General features: G+C 40.4%; 1 protein-coding gene across 1 annotated transcript; it reads left to right on the plus strand.

Moving 5' to 3' along the window:
• Nucleotides 1-1,614: 1,614 nt before the first annotated feature.
• LOC104215850 (pyruvate dehydrogenase E1 component subunit alpha, mitochondrial) lies at nucleotides 1,615-8,243 on the plus strand. Its single transcript, XM_009765775.2, has 8 exons — nucleotides 1,615-2,528; nucleotides 2,904-2,983; nucleotides 4,718-4,795; nucleotides 5,855-5,950; nucleotides 6,037-6,108; nucleotides 6,229-6,282; nucleotides 6,389-6,454; nucleotides 7,879-8,243. Exons 1-8 carry the CDS (start codon nucleotides 1,853-1,855, stop codon nucleotides 7,921-7,923), a joined length of 1,167 nt encoding a protein of 388 aa, XP_009764077.1. The 5' UTR covers nucleotides 1,615-1,852; the 3' UTR covers nucleotides 7,924-8,243.
• Nucleotides 8,244-21,855: the final 13,612 nt, after the last annotated feature.

Raw genomic sequence — 21,855 nt, forward strand, 5'->3', positions numbered from 1 at the left:
TAATCATAGAATTGAAGAAACAACCATATACTAGCAAATTTTAATCAAGGTTAAGTCAACTTCAAACAATAATATTCATGGCTAAATCACAACCCCAGAACTATGGGTTTTAGCCATATGGTAGGATCAAAACAAATTTACAAGTGTTGAATAATTGCGAATACTAAGAAAAGATGAAGAAAACTGAGATATCCTTGCTCCCGGATGTTCCTCGTATGCACTTTTCCCTCAGTGTGGCATCTCCCCTCACAAAATAGGCTTATGCTTGCTTTTATATAAGTTGGTTGGGGGGGGGAGGGTCTGGGGCCGAAATAACCTTGTCCCGAGCGAACTAGGAGAACTTTTCCATCACTAGCACCCAGGGTAGCGTGGGGCGCTAGCGCTGGCACTGGAATTTTTTTCACTTCTCACTTCTGTGCCACAAGTAGCGCCCCATGCTAGCGTGGGCGCTACTCTGTGGCATTTTTCCCATTTCGCTCCTTTTTGCCTCCAATCTCACACTTTCGTTTCATATTGCCTCCGGATAATTCCTATACATAAAAACACCATGAGTTAGCACAAATCATTATATTTCACATACGAAACTTGAGTAAAATGCAAGGTGATATGCATATAAATATATATACTTTAAGCTAAATATCAGGCTACACGAGTTTTGTTGTAAATTATGCTCTTCATGTGCATTCTTATGTATAGGAGCAAAGTGGAAAAAAGTGAGCAAAAAAAATTGATTGGGGACTAAGAGACAAAAGAAGAACTTCGCTCGTTCACTCTCACGTGCACACAAGAGAGTGAACAAGCTAGATGAGGGAAGCTTGAAAAAAATAGTGGATTAAGGCAAAAAGACACGGAAGTATACGAGAGACCTAGAAGTAAAAGAAAAAAGAGAAGAACTTCGCTCGTTCACTCTCGCGTGCGCCACGAAATAGTGAACGAGCCTGAAAAAGTTGTTCCAAAGTTGGCTTGTATTATTTCTCCCCATGCAAACCTTATTCCATATAAATAGTCCTAAAACTCACTTTGGAATGGGGATTTCGGCCAAATAAGGTAAGAACACACAAGGAGTAAGGCGGAGAATTCCACGACGAGTTTTTCACTTTTTTCTTCCTATTTCTATCGTTGGTTATGACTTTTTATATTGTAATCTTACATAATATTATGAGTAGCTAAATTACTTATCTAGGGTTAGATGGAACCAATTGTTGGATGAATTCTTAATTGCGTATTGGTATAATTGAGCCGTGTTACTCTAAAAAAATTATTTTTTTACTAGCAACATGAAGACAACCGATAATTTTGTTCTTTCAATGGACCAGATGTGCTTAGCTTTTGCAAATTTAAAAAACTTATCGGTTCATGTATGTAGGGTCGGAGCTACAACACGACCTACGAGTTCGGCCAAACCTGAATTCATGGAATATATATAATTTATTAATTTTGAACCCAGTAAATTAAACAAATTAGAATCCTGATCTCATAAGTCATCTAAGAAGGACTTAAATAGGCATATTTTCTAACTTAAGGGACCACTAGAGTTCAAAAAGAGGGAAAATTTAAGCTGAACAACTTTTGGGACAACTTAGTAGTCAAGATGTAATGCTGTCTTTATCTATTAGTTGATCTATTTTACTTTATGGTATAGTTAAGGATTATATAATCCTAGTAGAAATTTTTTTAAGAAAAAAAACAAGTTGTTAAGGGAAAAACTTCATTTCTTTCCCGGTTCAGTGGCTGCTGAGATTCTCTACTTTACATTCTCCTTTTTCCTCTCCCCTCACCAAACCCCCTTCTTCTCCATCTGCAAAATCAACCATTCCCATCACACAACTTACACAACAATTCAACGATCAGAATGGCTTTATCCACGAATCGGACGGTTAACCACCTTCTAAAGCCATTATCCGCCGCCATCTGCGCCACGCGCCGCCTATCGTCCGACACCATCACCGTCGAGACTAGCCTCCCATTTACCGGCCACAACATCGATCCTCCTTCACGCGCCGTCGAGACAAGCGCCAACGAACTCATGACTTTCTTCAAAGACATGGCGGAGATGCGGCGGATGGAGATCGCCGCTGATTCGCTCTACAAGGCGAAACTCATCCGCGGATTCTGCCACCTCTACGACGGCCAGGAGGCCGTTGCCATAGGCATGGAAGCTGCAATTACCAAAAAGGACTGTATCATTACGGCTTACAGGGATCACTGTTTATTCCTAGGGCGTGGCGGAGGGTTATACGAGTCATTTGCGGAGCTAATGGGGAGAAAAGATGGGTGTTCGAAAGGGAAAGGAGGATCGATGCATTTTTATAAGAAGGAGAGTGGATTTTATGGAGGTCATGGGATTGTAGGTGCTCAAGTTCCTTTAGGGATTGGATTGGCATTTGCTCAAAAGTATTCGAAAGAGGAGCATGTTACTTTTGCTATGTATGGCGATGGTGCTGCTAATCAAGGACAGTTGTTTGAGGCTTTGAATATGGCTGCTTTATGGGATTTGCCTGCTATTCTTGTCTGCGAGAATAATCACTGTAAGATTTATACTTTTTTTTCCCGTAAGGCACACTATAAGTGTCTATGTTAAAGAATTTTTTACACTTTTAGGTCACCTAACAGGTAATCCATTTTGTAATTTTGAAAGTAAGGAAGGTTACTTGCTAACAATAGGTAATTCTGACCTGATAGTGTAATATATAACTTGAACTCATACTATAAATATATGTTGTTTATATATTCTAATTGGAGTAGTAGAGTTGTTGATATTATGTGATGCAAGTTTAGAACTACGAATAGAATTTGATGTTCATGAAAAGGAAAGGAACAATTTATGGAGGTTGGTTATATAAGTTAATATGAAGAGTTGTGACTTAACGCGTAGGATTTTGAGTGGTTACTTGTTGATGCAGATGGAATGGGGACAGCAGAATGGAGGGCTGCAAAAAGTCCAGCCTATTACAAAAGAGGAGACTATGTTCCTGGTTTAAAGGTGAGACCAAATTACATTTTGCAAATCCATTGTTATAATTTGTAGACAGAATTTAGATGTCTACTTTATGTGTTAAGTAGGTACTGAAGACAACATTTGACATCAGATATATAGAAGCCAACTTCTCTTCAATTTGAATCCTGGAATATATGCTGCTTGATGAGCATTAATGAGTTCGTCTGCAACTGTAAATTTTGAATTTTGTCATCTAAACTTAAAGATAAAATAGCTTTGAAAGCCTGGCAGTGTTATCCTTGTTTTCGACCATTAATTTTAATGTCAGCATAAAAAAAATTTAATTCTGCAATTGTTAATTCTTTGTGAATGTAGTCATATTACATATTTTTTTCATTCTCAAAAAATATGTGCATATATCTTCATTAGGTTATTGGTTGCAGCAAAATGCTTTAAAGCTCCAATTTTTTTTTTTTTTGGTGAAAGTCTGTTCTTTTCTGATAAAGGTGGTGTCTTCAGCTTTCTTGCAATATGACTAGTACACACCTTACCGCTGCCTTGTACCAATATAGGTACCAAGTAACTTTGTCCACTAAGGCTTAGATTGATGAAAAGAAATCACCTAATGTTTTTTTGCCTCTGCTCAGATTTTGAACCGTGATCATTTATGGTCCATTTCAAGTTCATCGACCTTTAGGCCATGCCCTTGGGTGCAGAAAAATTGTGACATTCATATAACATTGTAAGATTCATATAACAGATATTTCAGAACCCATGAATGACAACTTTACCACTATAATTCTTATGCAAATTTGCAGCTGTTCATGGATAAGTATCATTATGTATATGCATGATGCTGTAAACTATGGATATAACTTTGGGGAATGTGTTTAAATAACTAACTTTTGGGAAAGTAAAGCGAAATGCTAAATTAATGTAAAATTGATGAAGGATCTATGAGAAAACTATTTTAAAAGCTGCAATGACAAAAAATGTATTTCTCTCCATTTAAAATAAATGTGTTTCTCTTATGCATTTTATTGGGTTTGAGGATGGTTCTGCAAGGAACACATCCCTCGATGTTCAGGGGGTTGTATTTTTGTGCTACTAGTTGGACAAGCAAGGGTAGTATCATTAAAAGTAAGCGCTTTTGGTCCCTTTGGGGACATCCAATACAATTAGAATAAAAGTGATCTGTTTTGCTCTTAAAAGTGATGAAAAGTGAGGGGTTATTGCTTCATAGGTGAAGCCATGCCATTTATAAAATTGTGCGCTTCAAAGCAATGGCCCGCAAAGTGATCCGTGCAAGATTTGAATCTCAACTTTGAGAAGTTGGATTTGTATCAACATTATTGTATATTGTATACTGAATTAGTTGTATCATTGGAATTTAAGCATTATAGTGCTAAATTCATATATGTTTGGTACTTTTTAATGTCACAAATTGTGTGGTGCTCTAGAAAAATGTGTGCTTCACTTTTCTATGTCTCATGGACCTTATTGCTCTTTTCTGCTTTGGGCTTTTAAAAGCATTGAGCAAGAGGTGTACTTACACATGTTTTTATACTACGAAATTGCTTATTGCTTGTTTATATGATAAACAGCTGTATTCTTACCACCCACATCTCCAACATAGTAGGAAAAGGAAAAACTGAGAAAGCTTTCTCCTACTGCCAAGATAAAGACCGAATAATCATTCTAAGTGATAACCAAAATAGAGATTCAGAAAAGGATGTGAAAGTGTGCTATTGATGTTCTTCGTTTTATGTTTCAAAACAGGTGGATGGTATGGATGCTCTTGCTGTGAAACAAGCATGCAAATTTGCCAAGGAGCATGCCCTCAAGAATGGACCAATTGTAAGTACATAGCATGCCTAAATTCCAGGATTGATATGCAGTTGCATTTCTCACACGATATTCGGTGATCTAATGTCTTGTGTGAGTATGTTGTTGAAAGATGTTTCTGATACTACATATTAGATACTATTAAGACTTCATAGGTACTGCCCCACAGTTACCTTTATCAGCTAAGGTTGGAGATGAGTAATATGGAAGGATGAAAGTAGCTTGAGAAGAAATGAATATGAGATGCTAGACCTTTCAAATCACATGGCTTAATAGTCGTCATATTTTCTTGACATGGTACTATTCCATGTTTTATGGTTCTTATTTTGACCAATGTGTTTAATGGTCATAGAGCCCGTTTCTAGGAGCTTAAGAAAGTTCATCAGCTTGGTTGAGATAATTCTTTTCTTCTTTGCTCTCCTTTCTTCTTTAAGAGAGATTTTGGGAATTTGTTGATTCACTATAATTATGCTATTACTTATAATTTTGAATGGAGGTAAGTGGCAGGTTGATAGATGAATATGAGATGTGATACCTTTCAGATCACATGGCTTAACGGTCATTATATTTTCTTCTTTTCCATTAAACTTTCTGGTGTAAAGACATGGTAATATTTCATCTTTTATGGTTGTCTGTTTGACAATTGTGTTCCATGGTCATAGAGCCCCCTTTTAGGAGCAGAAGAAAGTTCATCAGCTTTACTGGTAAAAAAAAAAGTTAATCAGCTTGCTAGAGATAATTCATTATTTTCTGTGCTCTCCTTTTTCTTAAGAGAAATTTTGGGAATTTGTGATTCACAACTATGCTACCTCTTGTAACTGATTCTTCCATTGTCAGTTTGTAGAACTATGATGCATATTGATACTTTGGAATAGTGTCGTTCATGTCATGTTTGTTGAATGCTTAATGGGTTCCATTACTTCTTTCGAAAATTTTATTTCATTTCATTTGTTACTCTTATCATGTCATTGTTTTTTGAAGTTGTTGCAACTTCCATTTGTTCTTCCAATTTTTTCATTTCATTCTTTGCATATCATAGCAATTTAATGTTTGTCCTCTCTCTATGTCCAGATTCTTGAAATGGACACCTACAGGTACCATGGTCACTCCATGTCTGATCCTGGAAGCACCTACCGTACGCGTGACGAGATTAGCGGTGTTCGACAGGTAAATAATTTATTTAGACTTTCTGACAATCTGAACATGCGGATGAGTCATGAAGTATCTTGATAAGGTTGTCTTTACCATTGCAGGAACGTGATCCTATTGAAAGAATTAGGAAACTCATATTAGCCCATGATATAGCCACTGAGAAGGAGCTGAAGGTAAGTTTTAATGTCATGATAAAGTTCGAAACCTGGACCATATATCCGATAATAGATTATGTGGCTCTTGACTTATAAAATGCTGCTAATAAACTGACTTTCCCTTTTTATTATGTTCAGGATATTGAGAAAGAAAAGAGGAAAGTGGTAGATGAAGCCATTGCTAAAGCAAAGGTGAGAAAGATGATGCCATTTTGTTCCATTTGTTCTTGATTCTAGAATTATAAGAATTGCTTTAAGGCATAATGGCTGATTACTGATTGCTCATATTTATTTTCAGGAGAGTCCCATGCCTGATCCTTCAGAACTGTTTACTAATGTATATGTGAAAGGGTTTGGAGTTGAGGTGCGTATTTGTTTTGATCCAGCTTTTAGCTCTTTGTAATACTAAGAAGACATATATCCTTAAATCTAGTTATAAACATTTAATTGTTGTAATGGTAAAATCAAATTATCTTAGAAATGTTTGATAACCCGTGCCGATTCCCCTCCCCCTCACCCCCAAAAAAACAGAGGTATTGAAGTTGGATATTATGATTCTGTGGAGATTTTTATGACACAGAAGTAATGTTAGTGACATCTACTTCAACATGGTCTTCTCCTTTCTAAAAGTGGCCTATGAAGTTTAAGTTAATAGATTGGGTCTGACGCTGTTACCTTGCAATTTGATATGGATGGGGAATATTTGTCGAACAAATATAATGGTCACTTTTGGACCAAAGCAAGGAAGGATCAACTCCTAAGCTGTACTGGACACTAGAATGCGTAACTGGACTAAGTAGAATAGCTATTGCTGTTCGATTTACCTTCCAGTTCACCATCAATGTGAGAGGCATATAACTAAAATGTGTTGGCTAGTCTTTCAGTTACTGTGATATGCCCCTTTTTCCTTTCTTTCTCAAAACTCAGTCCATCGAGCCGCTCTAGGCTTCTCCCTCTCCTCTCTCGGTTTGAACCATCAAGGCACTTACTCTGCTCAGAACACACTTCTTAGTCTATTGAGTGAACCTTTATCTACTCTTAAGTCCACTGCCTGTTAAACGTACTGTTTTTACTCCAGAGCCAAGGCTCACTCTCCAGCTTTTTAGCCACTTTGAGGAAAATAAACTAAAAAGCAAAAGTACTCTTCAATCCACGTATAATCTGGTACCAGAGACAACCCTTGGTAAGTCCATTCTCACACTCGTAAGTCTGCATAAAGTTCACTTGTAAATTTAGCAATTGAATTAGACATACAAGAGGGTGTTTACTGTTGAGTTATATAGGTACTGTATCCCACATTGGACGTAAAATATCAACAGGTGCATAAAGTTTTGGACCACACCCTTTTGTCTTGAGGATTGGGCTTGGGTTGGATGTTCAAATTCTTTCAACAGTTCTTGTGTATGATTGTCTCGTTGTGCTAGTTCCTTGTAAATATTACTGTGGCTTGTGGTATTGCATAAGCCATCAGATGATTTTTTAGTTTTCTGGAAGTATTTATATGATGGCTTTAGGAGGTGGAACCTGTTTATTTTACTATGAAAAGAGTGGTTGTATTTAGCTTTAGATAGGTGGCCTAGTTCTCGGGCAGCAGATTAAGTGATCTGGTTTGGTACAGGGAGTTGTAGACTGTTATTACACGGAGTAATTTGAATAATATGACTATATAGCAAATAAAAGAATGTTTCATAAAAGATGGATTTCTTGAAGGATAGGTCTATTTTTGAGTGAATTGCTAGTTTCTCATGGTTACATGGCTCATGACTGACTGGCGGCTGTGCTCTTCAGGCCTTTGGAGCAGATAGGAAAGAAGTCAGAACCACACTTCCTTAAGCCGAAGGATATGGTTGCCTTTTTGATTGCCTTGCTTGGAAGTTGGACCCTGAATAGAGGGGCGATAACTGCAGACCACAATAATTCTGATGACAAAAGCTTGAGTTTCTTCTGATTGCATATATATTGGAACGGTTTATCTTTTTTGTAGGAAATGGTTCTTTGTTTATGATTTTTTGCTCTTGCTGCAGACACTTGGCTTGTGAAATTTCTTACAAAATTGCAATTTCATATAGTAATAATTCGAGCATGCAACCGCTTACTTTGTAGCTTGAGTTGCTTTGTACTCTTCAACATTATTACCTCAATTTTTGTGTCAAGGTGTGTGCATAACTATATTGTCACTTCTTTATTTGAGGGAGCGATGTTAGCCACACTATTAATCGTGTCTCAATACAAGGGCAAAGCGCGGATTTGGCATATTAGTCACCATTTAAGTATTCTGTGCTTGCAGGTAGGTGTTTTGAGGTAGAGAGTGAAGGTAAGAAGGAAGTGCTTTTATGATTGGACCTGAATTCCTTGAAATATTAAATTTTTGCTAAATGCTTTCCAACTTGTTTGGGGAGGACGAAGGTGAAGTTTTCAAGTTCTCTTATTTGGGGTTTTGAATGGAATATCTCCTGCAGACTTGCCTTTCAAGCCAAGGATTACTTCTTAGAGTAATTATTTTTGTGGAGTTACCTTCCTCCATTAGGAACAACAACAATAGATGCAGTGAAGTCCCACAAGTGGGGTTTGGGGAGGATAATGTGTATGCAGACCTTACCCCACCTTGGAAGTAGAGAAGCCGTTTCCGATAGACTCTTAGCTCAAGAAAGATGGAAAGAAACAGTAGAAACAAGCAAGTTACCTTCCTCCATTGTTGAACATATTCTTCCATTTGTTATATTCTTGTCTCTATTGGCCTCATCACAAACCATCCAGTATCTCCCTTTTCTTTTGAATAACTGCGGTGTTCGGGTAATTCTGCTTGCATCTCGAGTAATTCATTAGGTGCTTGTTATTTTCCACCAATATTGGTATCGGATTCCACCTATCAATGTCTAGATCTCTCTATTTAACCTTATTTTGTGTTGGAACATCCACTCCTATGTTCCTCTTTCATGAATCCTAAAACCCTTAACTTGCTCCTTCCAGCCCTCTTCTTCTCTTATGAGCTTTGATCTTACGCTTTTCTTATTTTTATGTTACCTACAATAATGAATTAGCTTAAGTGGTTATTGTTTGGAGAAATCTGCCCGTATGTTTTCTGATGACGAGTTAGCTTCAGATTGTAAAAGAAAGTTATCACTTATTCATAGATTAGAGGTCCAATTGATTTGATCTATGCATTACGCTCTAAAATCTGACGAAAACTAGATTTGTTTACTCAGCTCCTAGGTGGTTAAAGAGGACAGGGATGAGGGAGAGGTAAAACTTAAACTTTCATATTTTGCAAGGGGAAAGAATTGAGGACAAGAGGGGATTAGCTTCAGAGTTGTTGACTTTTCCCCTTTATGCAAGTTGAGGGGAGATAGAGATAATTATTCTATCCTCTTAATTTTTTTATTTTTATTTTTGAATTTATCTTTCAACCAAGAAAAAGAGTTTGTACTTCAAAAGCAGCAATCACACCACTCAGTGTTATACAAAGTGCTTCAAGGGATCGTTTGGTATGAGATATAAGAAGGTATAAGGCTGGTATAAAAATTTAATACCATCTTAATATTTCGTTAGGTTAGCAAACCAGGTATAAGTTATCCCAGGATTAAAATTAACATCAGAATAATTTATACCTTATAGAGAGGGGGGTAATTAGCATGGGTATAACTTATACATTCTTCTTACAAATTATGCAATTGTCATATTTAATACAACATACCAGACAATGGATAAAAAACAATCCCAGCATAACTAATACCAACATAACTTATCCCGGTATAACTTATACCAGTATAACTTATTCCGGCAAAAGCCGTATTCAAATCAAACGACCCCTAAGTGTATGGGCTAAAAATTATACCGGGATAAGTTATACCGAGATAAGTTATGTTGGAATTAGTTATGCTGGGATTGTTTTTTAAGCATAACTAATTCCAACATAACTTATCCCGGTATAACTTATACCAGTATAACTTATTCCGGCAAAAGCCGTATTCAAATCAAACGACCCCTAAGTGTATGGGCTAAAAATTATCCTCAATGTTATGTGTGGGCCAAGTCAAAATTAAGAAAGCCTTTGAAGGTTGTCACACATCATCGATGTGTTCTCAACGAAGGACGAAGATGAGGTTGAGCTGACTCAGCAGAGGGACGAAAACGAGCACTCCCTTTAGAAGGGCAGTAACAACTAGTTTTAGAGATAAGACATTATAGAGAATATTTTAGGAAATATTCCTCTTATCTGTACTATTATGATTTTTGCGACCCATGTACCCATATATATAGAAAGACATGAAGCTATAGGGAAGATTGAACACTCATTGTAAAAAAACAACAACAACACATTGGTATTCTCTGAAGTTTCATGCTTTATTACATACATACAAAATAAACCTTTTCTTCAGATCTGTATCTAGCTTTTCTCCCACGATCCAAGGAGAATCCGAATATTCAAAGACTCATCAATCATTTATCATTGTCAAGAGGAATATCAAAGAATCTCATTCATTTTCGGTTACCTCACTTACATTTATGTACATAAATGCCATTATATATTATTTATTACTATTTAATGCTATTCCCTTTATTCTTGAGTCATTGAATATTGTTCACTATTGCACATTTATTGTTATTTGAACGGTACACGTGATATTTTGCTACGAAACCAGTTAGATAATCTGTTGGATATTAATATTGGCTAAGATTAACTCTATTCTATTGAAAAATCTAATTGTTTAAACCTAGATCTAAATTTTGGGTAAACTAATTTGGCATGTGGGGATTTTCTTAGCCAATTTTTTAGTTTTCATAAGATCTACAACTCACGTGACTTGTTAGTATAACAAACCACAAGGTTTATCAATCCTCTTTATGCGTACAAAAAATCCATGGCAGCTAACCAAGGAAACGGGACGAGGGCAGCAGATAACGTTCCCCTTAACCTCATGAACTCCATCAACGAAGGCTATGACACACAGGGCGAAGAAGTGAAGCCCACTGCCTCCCCCAGGCGAGAAAGGTCGCTTGCCCCTTTCTGCAACACAAAAAAACCAAATAGGAAAGGATCATCCACGTCCACGGGAGAAGGGACACCACCTGCTATGAAAAAGCTCCTCGAAGCATGGCTAACTGATACCCTAGTCACTGTACTCAGTAACACAAGCTCCATGCATGACCACAGAAAACACGAGAGTCCTGGCAGCATAACGAGGGGACGAACAAGATGACCAACCAGACCCTCCAACTTTAGGTAAAACTCATAATGTTACTGTCAATGCACGTAATAGCATCCTCGCCGCTGTGCTTAAAAGAATGGAAGAAATGGAGAACGAAAACAAGTTGCTCAGAGCCAAATGGAAGAGCATCAAGAACGAGTAGACAAAATACCAAGCACCCCAAATTGCTGCCAAAAAGGGACGCCGGTAGGTTCATAGAACATCCATACAACGAGGAAGCGGCTCCGCACGCCATACCAAAGACCTTCAGGATGCCCCATATCTCAGAATATACGATGGGACGACCGACCCCGAAGATCATATGACCCACTATGTTATCGCTGTGAAAGACAATGACCTCACCAAAGAGAAGATCTCCTCCATCTTGCTTAAAAAATTTGGTGAAACCCTCCAGTGAGTTGACATGGTATTCATAGTTACCAGCCCGTTCCATAGAAACATTGGAAGAAATGGCCGATAACTTCGTAACGACAAACGACGGGCCCAAGAAAGCTGAAACAAGAGTAAATGACATCTTCGCCGTCAAGCAATCCACAGAAGAGGGACTTCCTTGCCCGGTTCAACAGCGTAAGGATGACCTTACCAAATGTTGCCGAAGGAATGGCCGTCGCATCCTTTCAGAATGGGTTGAGCAGAGAAGGCTCGAGGGTGACCAGAAAGCTACTGAGTTAGTTAATGAAGTATCCACCGACCACTTGGGATGAAATCCATAATGCCTACTGTGTCGAGGTCAGAGCACACGACGATGACCTCAACAAACCAACTCGACGACTCACCTCGGTACAATCCGAGCCCAGGAAGGAACGCAAAAATAATATAAGGAGAGATCATCCAGTATCACGGCCAAGAAGGGAACGACACCAGCCTTATGTTAGGACACCCGTTCCCACCTTTCATTATAAAGACAGCCCCTCCAGGACGAGATCAGGAACTCAAGAACGACAGAGGTATGACTCCCTTATTATCTGCTCACAATTTTTGCGTATCGCCTACATAAGTAGTCTACGATCTCGAGAGCCTCGAAACAAAAGTCAAATGCCTGCCCAAGATGAGGTCGGACCCAAACACAAGGAAATCTCACGCCCTCTGCGAGTTCCACCAAGAACGTGTACATAAAATAGAAGATTGCCTCGCCCTGATGCTAGAAGTGACAAACTTACTACAACAAGAGCACCTCAAAGAACAACTTAACGACAAGGGCAGGAACACCTTGGCGAGGGGTCGAGAACGTCCAGGTACGCCAAGGCCCTCTTCACCAGCTCGTACCATCAATATGATTATTGGTGGCAGTGACGACGCCTCTATCACCGACATCAAATTCACCATCACCCACAAGCACAAAAGATCGATCACTCATGAACGATATGACGGACTCGAATAAAGCATTATCTTCGATGAGTCAGATGCCGACGGTTTGACTTTCCCTCATAGTGATGCACTTACGGAAGTGGAGCGTGCATCATCCATCCTCGAGTCCTCGCACATATGATACTCGAGGATAAGATAGTGCCGCACTGCATCACACTAACCGATTTTAACAATGCAGTTGAATGGAGTTCGAGAGAATCACACTCCCCGCTCTCGCCGGCGAAGTAACTCTAGAGACGACATTCCATATTATGGACTAGGACACCGCATACAACGCCATCGTGGGGCGACCATGGATACACCCCATGAGAGCCGTCCCATCTAGTTTATACCAAGTGATCAAATTCCCAACACCTTGGGGAATATTCAGCATACGGGGAGAACAACGTACATCTCAGGAATGCTACAGAATTGCCACGGACAACATAACAAGTCAACAAAAGAAGGAAAAAGAAAAGGACGCATAATAATTAGTAGGGTTGAGGTCACCACAAGGAGAAGCCGAGGAAACCATTATGGATCCAGAGACGGTCAAAGTCACTAAATCAACCATAGAGGACCTCAACCCCATTCAACTAGATCATAACGACCCCATCAAAAAGGCCTACATCGGCTGCAAACTCCGAGAACCAGGTAAAGTTCAACCCCGCCATCAATGAGGCCGTCAATGAAGAAGTAGAGAAGTTATTGGCAATAATGGATCCGTTATGGAGGCACGGTACCCCAAATGGATGGCCAATGTGGTGACGGTAAAAATGAAAAAGGGAAATGGAGGATGCGTGTGCACTTCACAGACCTAAACAAAGCATGCCCAAAGGATTCATTCCCACTACCACACATCGCACAATGGCCGAGCACGAGCTGTTAAGTTTCCTAGACGCCTATTCAGGTTACAACCAAATACTTATGGAGGAAGAGGACTAAGAGAAAATCATGTTTATCACCCATACATGAACATATTGTTGTAGGGTCATGCCATTTCAGTTGAAGAATGCAAGGGACACCTATCAAAGGTTAGTCACAAAGATGTTCAAAGATCAACTCGGCAAAACCATGGAGGTGTATATCGATGACATGCTGGTCAAGCGCGTGAAGGCAAAGGATCATATCGACCACCTAAAGGAAGCTTTCGATATACTAAGAAAGTACATAATGAAATTAAACCCTAAAAAATCGTGTTTGGTGTAGCCTCGGGAAAGTTTTTAGGTTTCTTGGTATCACATCGAGGGATAGAGGTCAACCTAGATCAAATTAAGGCTATCCGCGGATACTAAAACAATTGACCACTAAAAATTAAGTCCAGAGATTGACTGGTCGAACTGCTGCGCTATCCAGATTTATCTCGCAGTCGTCCGATATATGTCGTAGGTTTTTCAGCATACTTTAAAGGATAACGACCTTGAGTGGATGCTCGAGTGTGTACAAGCATTGTAAGAACTGAAGGCGTACTTGTTATCATCACCCCTGCTTTCAAAACTTGAGCCTAGGAGCAACTCCTCGTCTACCTCATTGTCTCGGAAGCAGCAGTAAGTGTGGTCTTGGTTCGAGAAAATAAAGGTACACAATCTCCAATGTATTATATCAGTAAAACATTTATCGACATCGAGACGAGGTACCTCGACCTTGAGAAAATAGCCTTGTCCCTGGTCGTACCTGGTCGTAGCTTCACTAAAGCTTAGACCCTATTTCAAAGGCCACCCTATCTCGGTCATCACCACTTTTCCTTTAAGAAATCAAATTACACAAACCCGAGCTGTCGGGGAGGCTGTCCAAGTGAGCCATCAAGTTAAGTGAGCACGACATCACTTGTCAGCCTTGTACGGCGATAAAGTCGCAAGTACTCGCCAACTTCGTCACAGACTTTAGCGCAAAAGTAATTCCGGAGGATGAATAGGAAGCCACTCAAACTTCTCTTCAGACACAGGACCTTTGGGTACAACACACTAATGGCACATCTAATGCATGCGGGTTTGGGCTGGGACTTATACTCGAGGTTCCCACCGGTGAGATAATTCTCCAATCCATAAGATGCTCGGACATGACTAATAACGAGTCAGAGTATGTGGCCGTAATTGCAGGATTATGACTGGCACTCAATTACAAAGCAAAGCAATTAAAGCTTCATTGCGATTCTCAGCTCGTAGTCAACCAGGATACTAGGAATTTCCAAATCTAAGAGCAGAGATTGCAGAAATATCAAATCGAGATCTGCGGATTGTTACCTAGTTTTGACAAATGCCAGCTCGACCAAATTCCATGAAATCAGAACATTGAAGCAGACAGTCTCGCCAATGCCGCCACCAAAAGTGTAACCCCTGAGGATAAGAGTGTAGTTCACCTTCTCAGCTCGACATTGGACCATATCAAGGTAAAATATGTAAATCTAATGGCACAATTTCATTATAAACTATTTCCAGGATGACACCCTCCTAAACGACAAAAAGGAAGCCAAAAAGTTGGGAATGCAAGCTACCAGGTACAACCTCCTTCATAATGACTTATACACGATAATATATGGTGGTCCCTTGGCAAATTGCTTAGGCCCGAACCAAACCCAACGCGTCTTCGAGGAAGTCCTTGAAGGTCATTGCGGTAGTCATTCTAGTGACCGAGCACTCGTCAGGTTCCTCATACTGCCGGGTATTACCGACCCACCAAGAAAAAATGCCCTAGGATTTGTAAAGAAATACTAGCAGTGTGAAAAATACACCTCGATAATTCACCAAGCAGGCGAGCACCTCCACTCTGTCACTTCTCCGTGGCCTTTCATTAAATGGGGAATGGACATCGTGGGACCACTTCCACCAGGACGAGGTAACGTAAAATTCTTTTATTTTTTAACTGACTTTTCTCTAAGTTGGTGGAAGCAGGAGAATTCGCCCAAGTGCATGAACAAGAGGTAATCGCCTTCATATGGAAAGACATTATCTGCCGATTCAGTCTACCCAAAGAGATAAGTTGTGACAACAAACTTTAGTACAGGGGAAGAAAAACTATCATGTTCTTCGAAAAATAGCACATTAAGAGGATACTTTCAACTACTTATTACCCAGCCAGCAACGGGCAAGTGGAATCCTCCAATAAGTCCATATTGAACATCATGAAAATGAAACTCGAAGAAGCTAAGGGACTGTGACCGGGAATACTCCCAGAAGTATTATTGACGCACAAAACCACCCCGAAGACGAGCAAAAGAGAGACACCTTATTCCCTATTCTACGAAACAGAAACGGTTATACCAGTCGAGGTTGGAGAACCCAGCTGAGGTACTCCCATGAAAGCGGTACCAACAATGACGAGAGTATGAGGAAAGATCTCGACGAGGTTGATGATCGCCCAGAAACAACAAGCAGAGCATTACTACAACAAAAAGGCAAGGTCCAATAGCTCAAGATCGGGGACTACGTACCTAAAGCCAAAACCCACGCAAACAGGGATCCTTGAGAAGGCAAGTTGGGAACCAATTGGGACGGGCCATATAAAATTATAGGCAATGCAAACAAGGGTTCTTTCCAACTAGAAACCATGGAATGAAAATCCCCGCCAAACAATTGGAATATCAGCCAACTCAAGTACTTCAACTTCTAAAAAACAAGAAATGCCTTGTAAGTCGTACTCTTTTTTCCTCTCTTGAGTTTCGTCCCAATAGGGTTTTCTCAAGGAGGTTTTTAACGAGGTGATACGTGGGGCACTTCGATTTGAAGTATATGAGAGCATATAGAATTTTCATTGCCCGACTCCTCAAGATTCTCTAGGTCGAACAATGAAGGGACTAGATATATCGGGACTAGGACTGGAACGTCAACCAACACCCAAAACTTGTAACTTTCTCCAAAAATTTCCCAAGGGAAAATAATGTAATCGAAGCAACAATGTCAAAGTAATAGAAATTCACATTTATTGAAAATGCTCTCCTGAATGGTTAAGTTCGACCAATATGGAATACCACCTATCGACCCTCAGACATGACTTAATGAATGGTTAAGTTCGACCAAGCTCAAACAACACCTATCGGCCCTCGACCACAACTCAATGAATGGTTAAGTTTGACCAATCTCGAACAACACCTATCGGCCCCTGGCGAAATTCACATTTATTGAAAATGCTCTTTTGAACGGTTAAGTTCAACCAAGATGGAACAACACCTATCGGCCTTCGGCCATGACTTAATGAATGGTTAAGTTCAACCAAGCTCGAACAATACCTATCGGCCCTCGACCACAACTCAACTTAAAGGTATGTTCGACCAGCTCGAACAACACCTATTGGACCCTGGCCTCAACTTAACTTAAAGGAACGTTCAACTAGCTCAAAAACACCTATCGGTCCTCAGCCACGACCTAACTTAAAGGTACGTTCGACCTGCTCGAACAACACCTAACGACTCTTGGCCACATCTTAACTAAGAGATATACTCAACTTGTTTAAACAAATGGTCGATAAGGCACACGACTATCACCCCAAAGTCTACGACCACCTAGAGGATAACAACAAAAGGAATAAAGAAGTAAAATATGCAAGTACAAAAATAAAACGCAGAAATGAAAAAGGTGCGTATAAAAGAAAAATCAACTTTGATATTCAGATGAAGAGTTTTTACAAGAGCGCTCGAAGACGCCAACAAAAAATATACAAGAAGTTAAAATAAAAACTAGTGGGCATCACCATCCTGGCCTCTGACACCCTTTCCATCCTCGCCTTGATCGTAAGTAGAGTCATACCAAGCACTATCCGCGAGCCGATCATCACCCTCTTCTTCATCCTCCCCGAAACCAGGTTTAGGCGTGGTAGGATCATAATCACAAGCGAACCGAGCCTCACGAGCATCCTCGATGTACGTTTTCGAAATAGAATCCACCGTATTCAAATCACGGAGCACATCCAGTGGGGCTTCAACGTGGATCCACTCGTCGTACAACTCCCGAGGAATGTTAGGATACTTAGAAGCATTAGACGAAGAGGGACACGCAAGCAGTTGGTCCTTCTCAGCCTTAAGAGCAGTAACTCGATCATGCAGCTTGGAGTTTTCCTTGTCCAGCTCCCCAATCCTCTCCACAACCCGGTCCTCTTTAGCCCTAACCGTTAACAAATCATTATCCCGCTCAGAACGAAGAGTCTTGTTCACCAGATCGAGAACGTCAATCTTTATCCAAGTATTCAGTCGGGAAGACTCTACCTGCTCGAGCATCTATTGCTTCTCAGCGAACTCCCCCCTGAGAGTGTCGATTTCGAGCTGGAATCCGTCCAACTGGCTTCGCAATTGAACTACCTAAGTCTGAAGGTCGCTGTATTGGGCCTCCACGCCCTTACTTATCTCGAGCTCTTATTCTTTTCTCTTTAATGCTCCCTTAAAAACACTGAATCTCTATACTGCCGCCATTAGCTCCTCGTCCTTTTTCATCAGTTCTTCTCTCAAGGCCGACATGTCACCCTCCTCACGAAGCTGCCTCTGAAGGTCCTGGTAATTTCCACAGTACACTTCATACTTAACCTTCAACTTCACGTAAATTTCTTTATGTCTCTTCTCACTTCGAGCACTCTCAATTTCCAAAATGACCGTTTGCAAGTAACAGAAAAGGCGAAAGTTAGAAGATGAAAATGTGTTAAGGCAAAGGGAAAAAGAACGAACAATAGCCATACTTACCCTAAGAGCAGGACCAGCAATGTTCTTTGATAGGGTATTGTTATTTATCTCCTTGAGGGTCACATCCTCGGCATCGGAACAAAGAGGACCAAGAGCGGGGACCACATCCTCGATATTTCTCAGTAAATCATGATATATTGGGATCGAGATAGTCCTGAGCCTCCCTCCATCCTCACCCCAATCTGGGTGTGTCCCTTATCAATCATCCTAAGGTCATCGAGGTTCATGTCAGAACCTGAATTAAAGCCGTCAACGAGGACATTCTTTCCTTTGTCCTCGATGTCCAGAGATGCATCCGCTGCTGGCCTGGAAGATAAAGCCTCCTCTTTCCTCGCAGACATAAGTGCGACCATCTCCCCTTCAGGACAAAACAACATGCCCGCATTTGCCTCTTCTAGTTATGAGGCCTCGGAGGTCGCCCCAACATCGTCTCCGATGTGTATCGTCGTTGTCTCCTAAATAGTGAAGTCGCCCTCCACTTAATCAATGGCCAAGGGAATCCCCCCCGTTGTCCACAGACTTCCTCTTGCGGGGCCTTAGGTTCTCATCATAGGGGGAGACTTCATCATCCTCATCAACAAGTGAAAATGACTGAGGAGCAGGTGCATCAGCTGGGATGAGGGCGGATGTAGAAGGCGCAATAGCTGCGACGGGGGCGGAGACAGAAGGTGTGGCAGACCTTCTCCTCCTAAATGTGGGCACAGGTGCCCTTGTCCTTCTTGAAGACCCCTGGTTGAACCTGAAGAAGAAGAAGTATAGGGGTTTACAATGACATAAACCAATATAAAAAACGATCACAGCCAGAAGGGAAAAATTACATGTCGAAGGGAGGGCCGGTCTGAACTTCTAAAGAATCTTGGCCAATCACGAATCCCCACGATGTGGGGGAGAACCTGGATGTTCTAGTTAGCGATATGTATCACTAGAGGAGGATGATTATTGGCTACAGGGAAATAAGAGTTATTCGACCAATTCAAAATAGACAAAGTGCTTCAAAAGGTAAAAAAAAAATCAAACACTTACGTATATTATTCCAGGCCTTAGGGAAACCGTCGATATTAGCCACAACGGTCTCAATCTTGACATAGAAGTAGTCGAGCCAGAATTGCCGATTGCCCTTATCGTCCATCTTCACTACCAAGCATTTGCCTCCACGGTGATGAAGGTTCATCATCGTCCCTCTATAGAAGCTAGGTGCGAATAGATGCACCAAGTGTTTCATCGTCACCTCGACTCCGTCAAGCTCAGCAAATTTGGACATCATCTTGATGACCTTATAAACATAAGGGACGAGTTAAGCAGGGCAAATGCCATAATAGCGACAAAACTCCTCCACCCGAGGGAGAAGGGGGAACGAATAGCGAATAGTAAACGGGTAGGCGTAGAGAGCACAATAACTGGGACGGTGAACATACACATCGTCCTCATCAGCGAGGATCAATTCAATGTGGTTGGGAAGGCCAAACTTGGCTTTGAATTCAGCCAAGTTCTTAGACCCATCGAATATAGAAATTTTTCGGATATCGCGTCTAGCGAGTGTTGAAAGTCGGACCTAGCCTCAGGATTGCGAGGGATGATCTCCTCCAATGAAGAAAAAGATTCATCTTTTGCGACAACAACGGTGTCCTGCCTGTGATCAGGGACCACAACAACCAAAGAGACGGCATGACTCTCTTCATCAGCATTAGAAGAAAGGTTAGACATGGTTATGAAGGAAGATGAGAGTATGAAAGAAAGTTAAAACTCAGAAGGCAAGGAAGATTCAAGAAAAGAAATGGAGTTTATGAGAGCAAGGGTAGGGGTGGGCGTCGGTCAGTATGGTTCGGTTTGTTCGGTTTTCGGTTATTGATTTAGTGTACTGAAAACCGAACCAATATAAATACAAGTTTTTCGGTTTTTAATACATCAGTTCGGTTAATATTCTGTTTAGTTCGGTCGGTTTTGGCCCCGCCCTTTGGGAGTTTTCTCTACTGAAAATAAAGTTTCAATTATTAAAGGTTAGCTTAATTTTTCTCTTCAATTTCACATGACAACATAATTGTCGTCTCTTATGAGACACTACATAGTCGAATTCCTGGCGTTTCAACTTATTTCTTACTTTTGCTGTCAAAGTTAACCAAAAGAAACAAAAAACAGCTTTCATTGTCCCTAATTACTCCTAATCGTACCTTATGTATCCCTCCACTACTAAAAAATTAAAATGTACCATCTATTTAGGGATAATAGGATGGAAGCTCACACAAGCTAACAAATATACTTTCTGCATAATGAGTTAAGCATAGCAACATATTTATAAAACTTTGGTTTTTCGATTAACCAATAAATCATAATCCCAAAACCGATCACCGAACCAAATACCGAATTTTACAAAATTATAAACTGCTAACCGACAACACACCGAACCGAATAAATCGAAATTGTCAGTTCAACCAATTTTTTCGGTTCAGTTGATATTATGCCACCCCTAAGCAAGGGTAGTATGAAAGGAAGTTTGAATAATGAAAAAACTAAAGGCCCAGAAATACCTTGTTTACATATCACTGGAAAGTGCATTAACATAAATGCGGCAGTAAGAAGTGGCAATACAAAAGTGTGTAAACTACAAAAATGGTTCAAAGTAGATTATCCCACACTAGTGCTTCCGCACAATAATTCGACCAAGGGTGATCCTATTACAATAATAGCGTCAGGGACACCTGTTACTATTTTTATTGCCCAATAAACAATTTGGTCCCAAGGTAAGGAATAACCAGCTACGCCAAAAGATATGGTTAATACAGCCAGAACCACACCTGTAACCCAAGTCAATTCACGATGTTTTTTAAATCCGCCGGTGAGATACACATGAAATACATGCAGGATCATCATTAGGACCATCATACTTGCCGACCATTGATGAACTGATCGGATATCCCTATTTATAGAGATTAAGGCACCAAATCCGAAACGGTTCATCATTATTGGCACTAGAATCGAAACGGCATAACCAACCAAAGGTTACGCATGAATCGATGCAATGCGTCAGGAATCGGCATCATCATGACGCATGACATCATGACGTCACTTCTTCTCTTGGACCGGATAGTTCTAACAAATCACCCGGGAAGTTTTAGGGTTTGAAACATGCAGCGCACAAAGAGCCACGTCTTCTATTTGTCACAACGATCACGACTGCTATTATCTTTTCAACGAACTCGACCAGAAAGACGATCACAACTACTATTATCTGTTCAGCATGCTCGACTAAGCAAACGACCACGAACGCTATTATCCGCTCGTTGAACTTGTCCACGAAGATGACCTTAACAAGCGGAGAGACTAACTATACAGGCTAAAACTTATCCTAGTTATGTGTAGGCCTAGTCAACATTAAGAGAGCCTTCGAAGGCTACCACGTGTCATCGATGTGTTCTTAACGAAGGATCAAGACGAGGTCGAGCTGACTCAGTAGAGGGACGAGGACGGGCACTCCATTTAGAAAGGCAGTAACGACTAGTTTTAGAGAGAAGACTTTATAGAGAATATTGTAGGAAATATTACTTC

The sequence above is a fragment of the Nicotiana sylvestris genome, chromosome 4 (assembly GCF_000393655.2).
Source record: "Nicotiana sylvestris chromosome 4, ASM39365v2, whole genome shotgun sequence".
Classification (NCBI taxonomy): domain Eukaryota; kingdom Viridiplantae; phylum Streptophyta; class Magnoliopsida; order Solanales; family Solanaceae; genus Nicotiana; species Nicotiana sylvestris.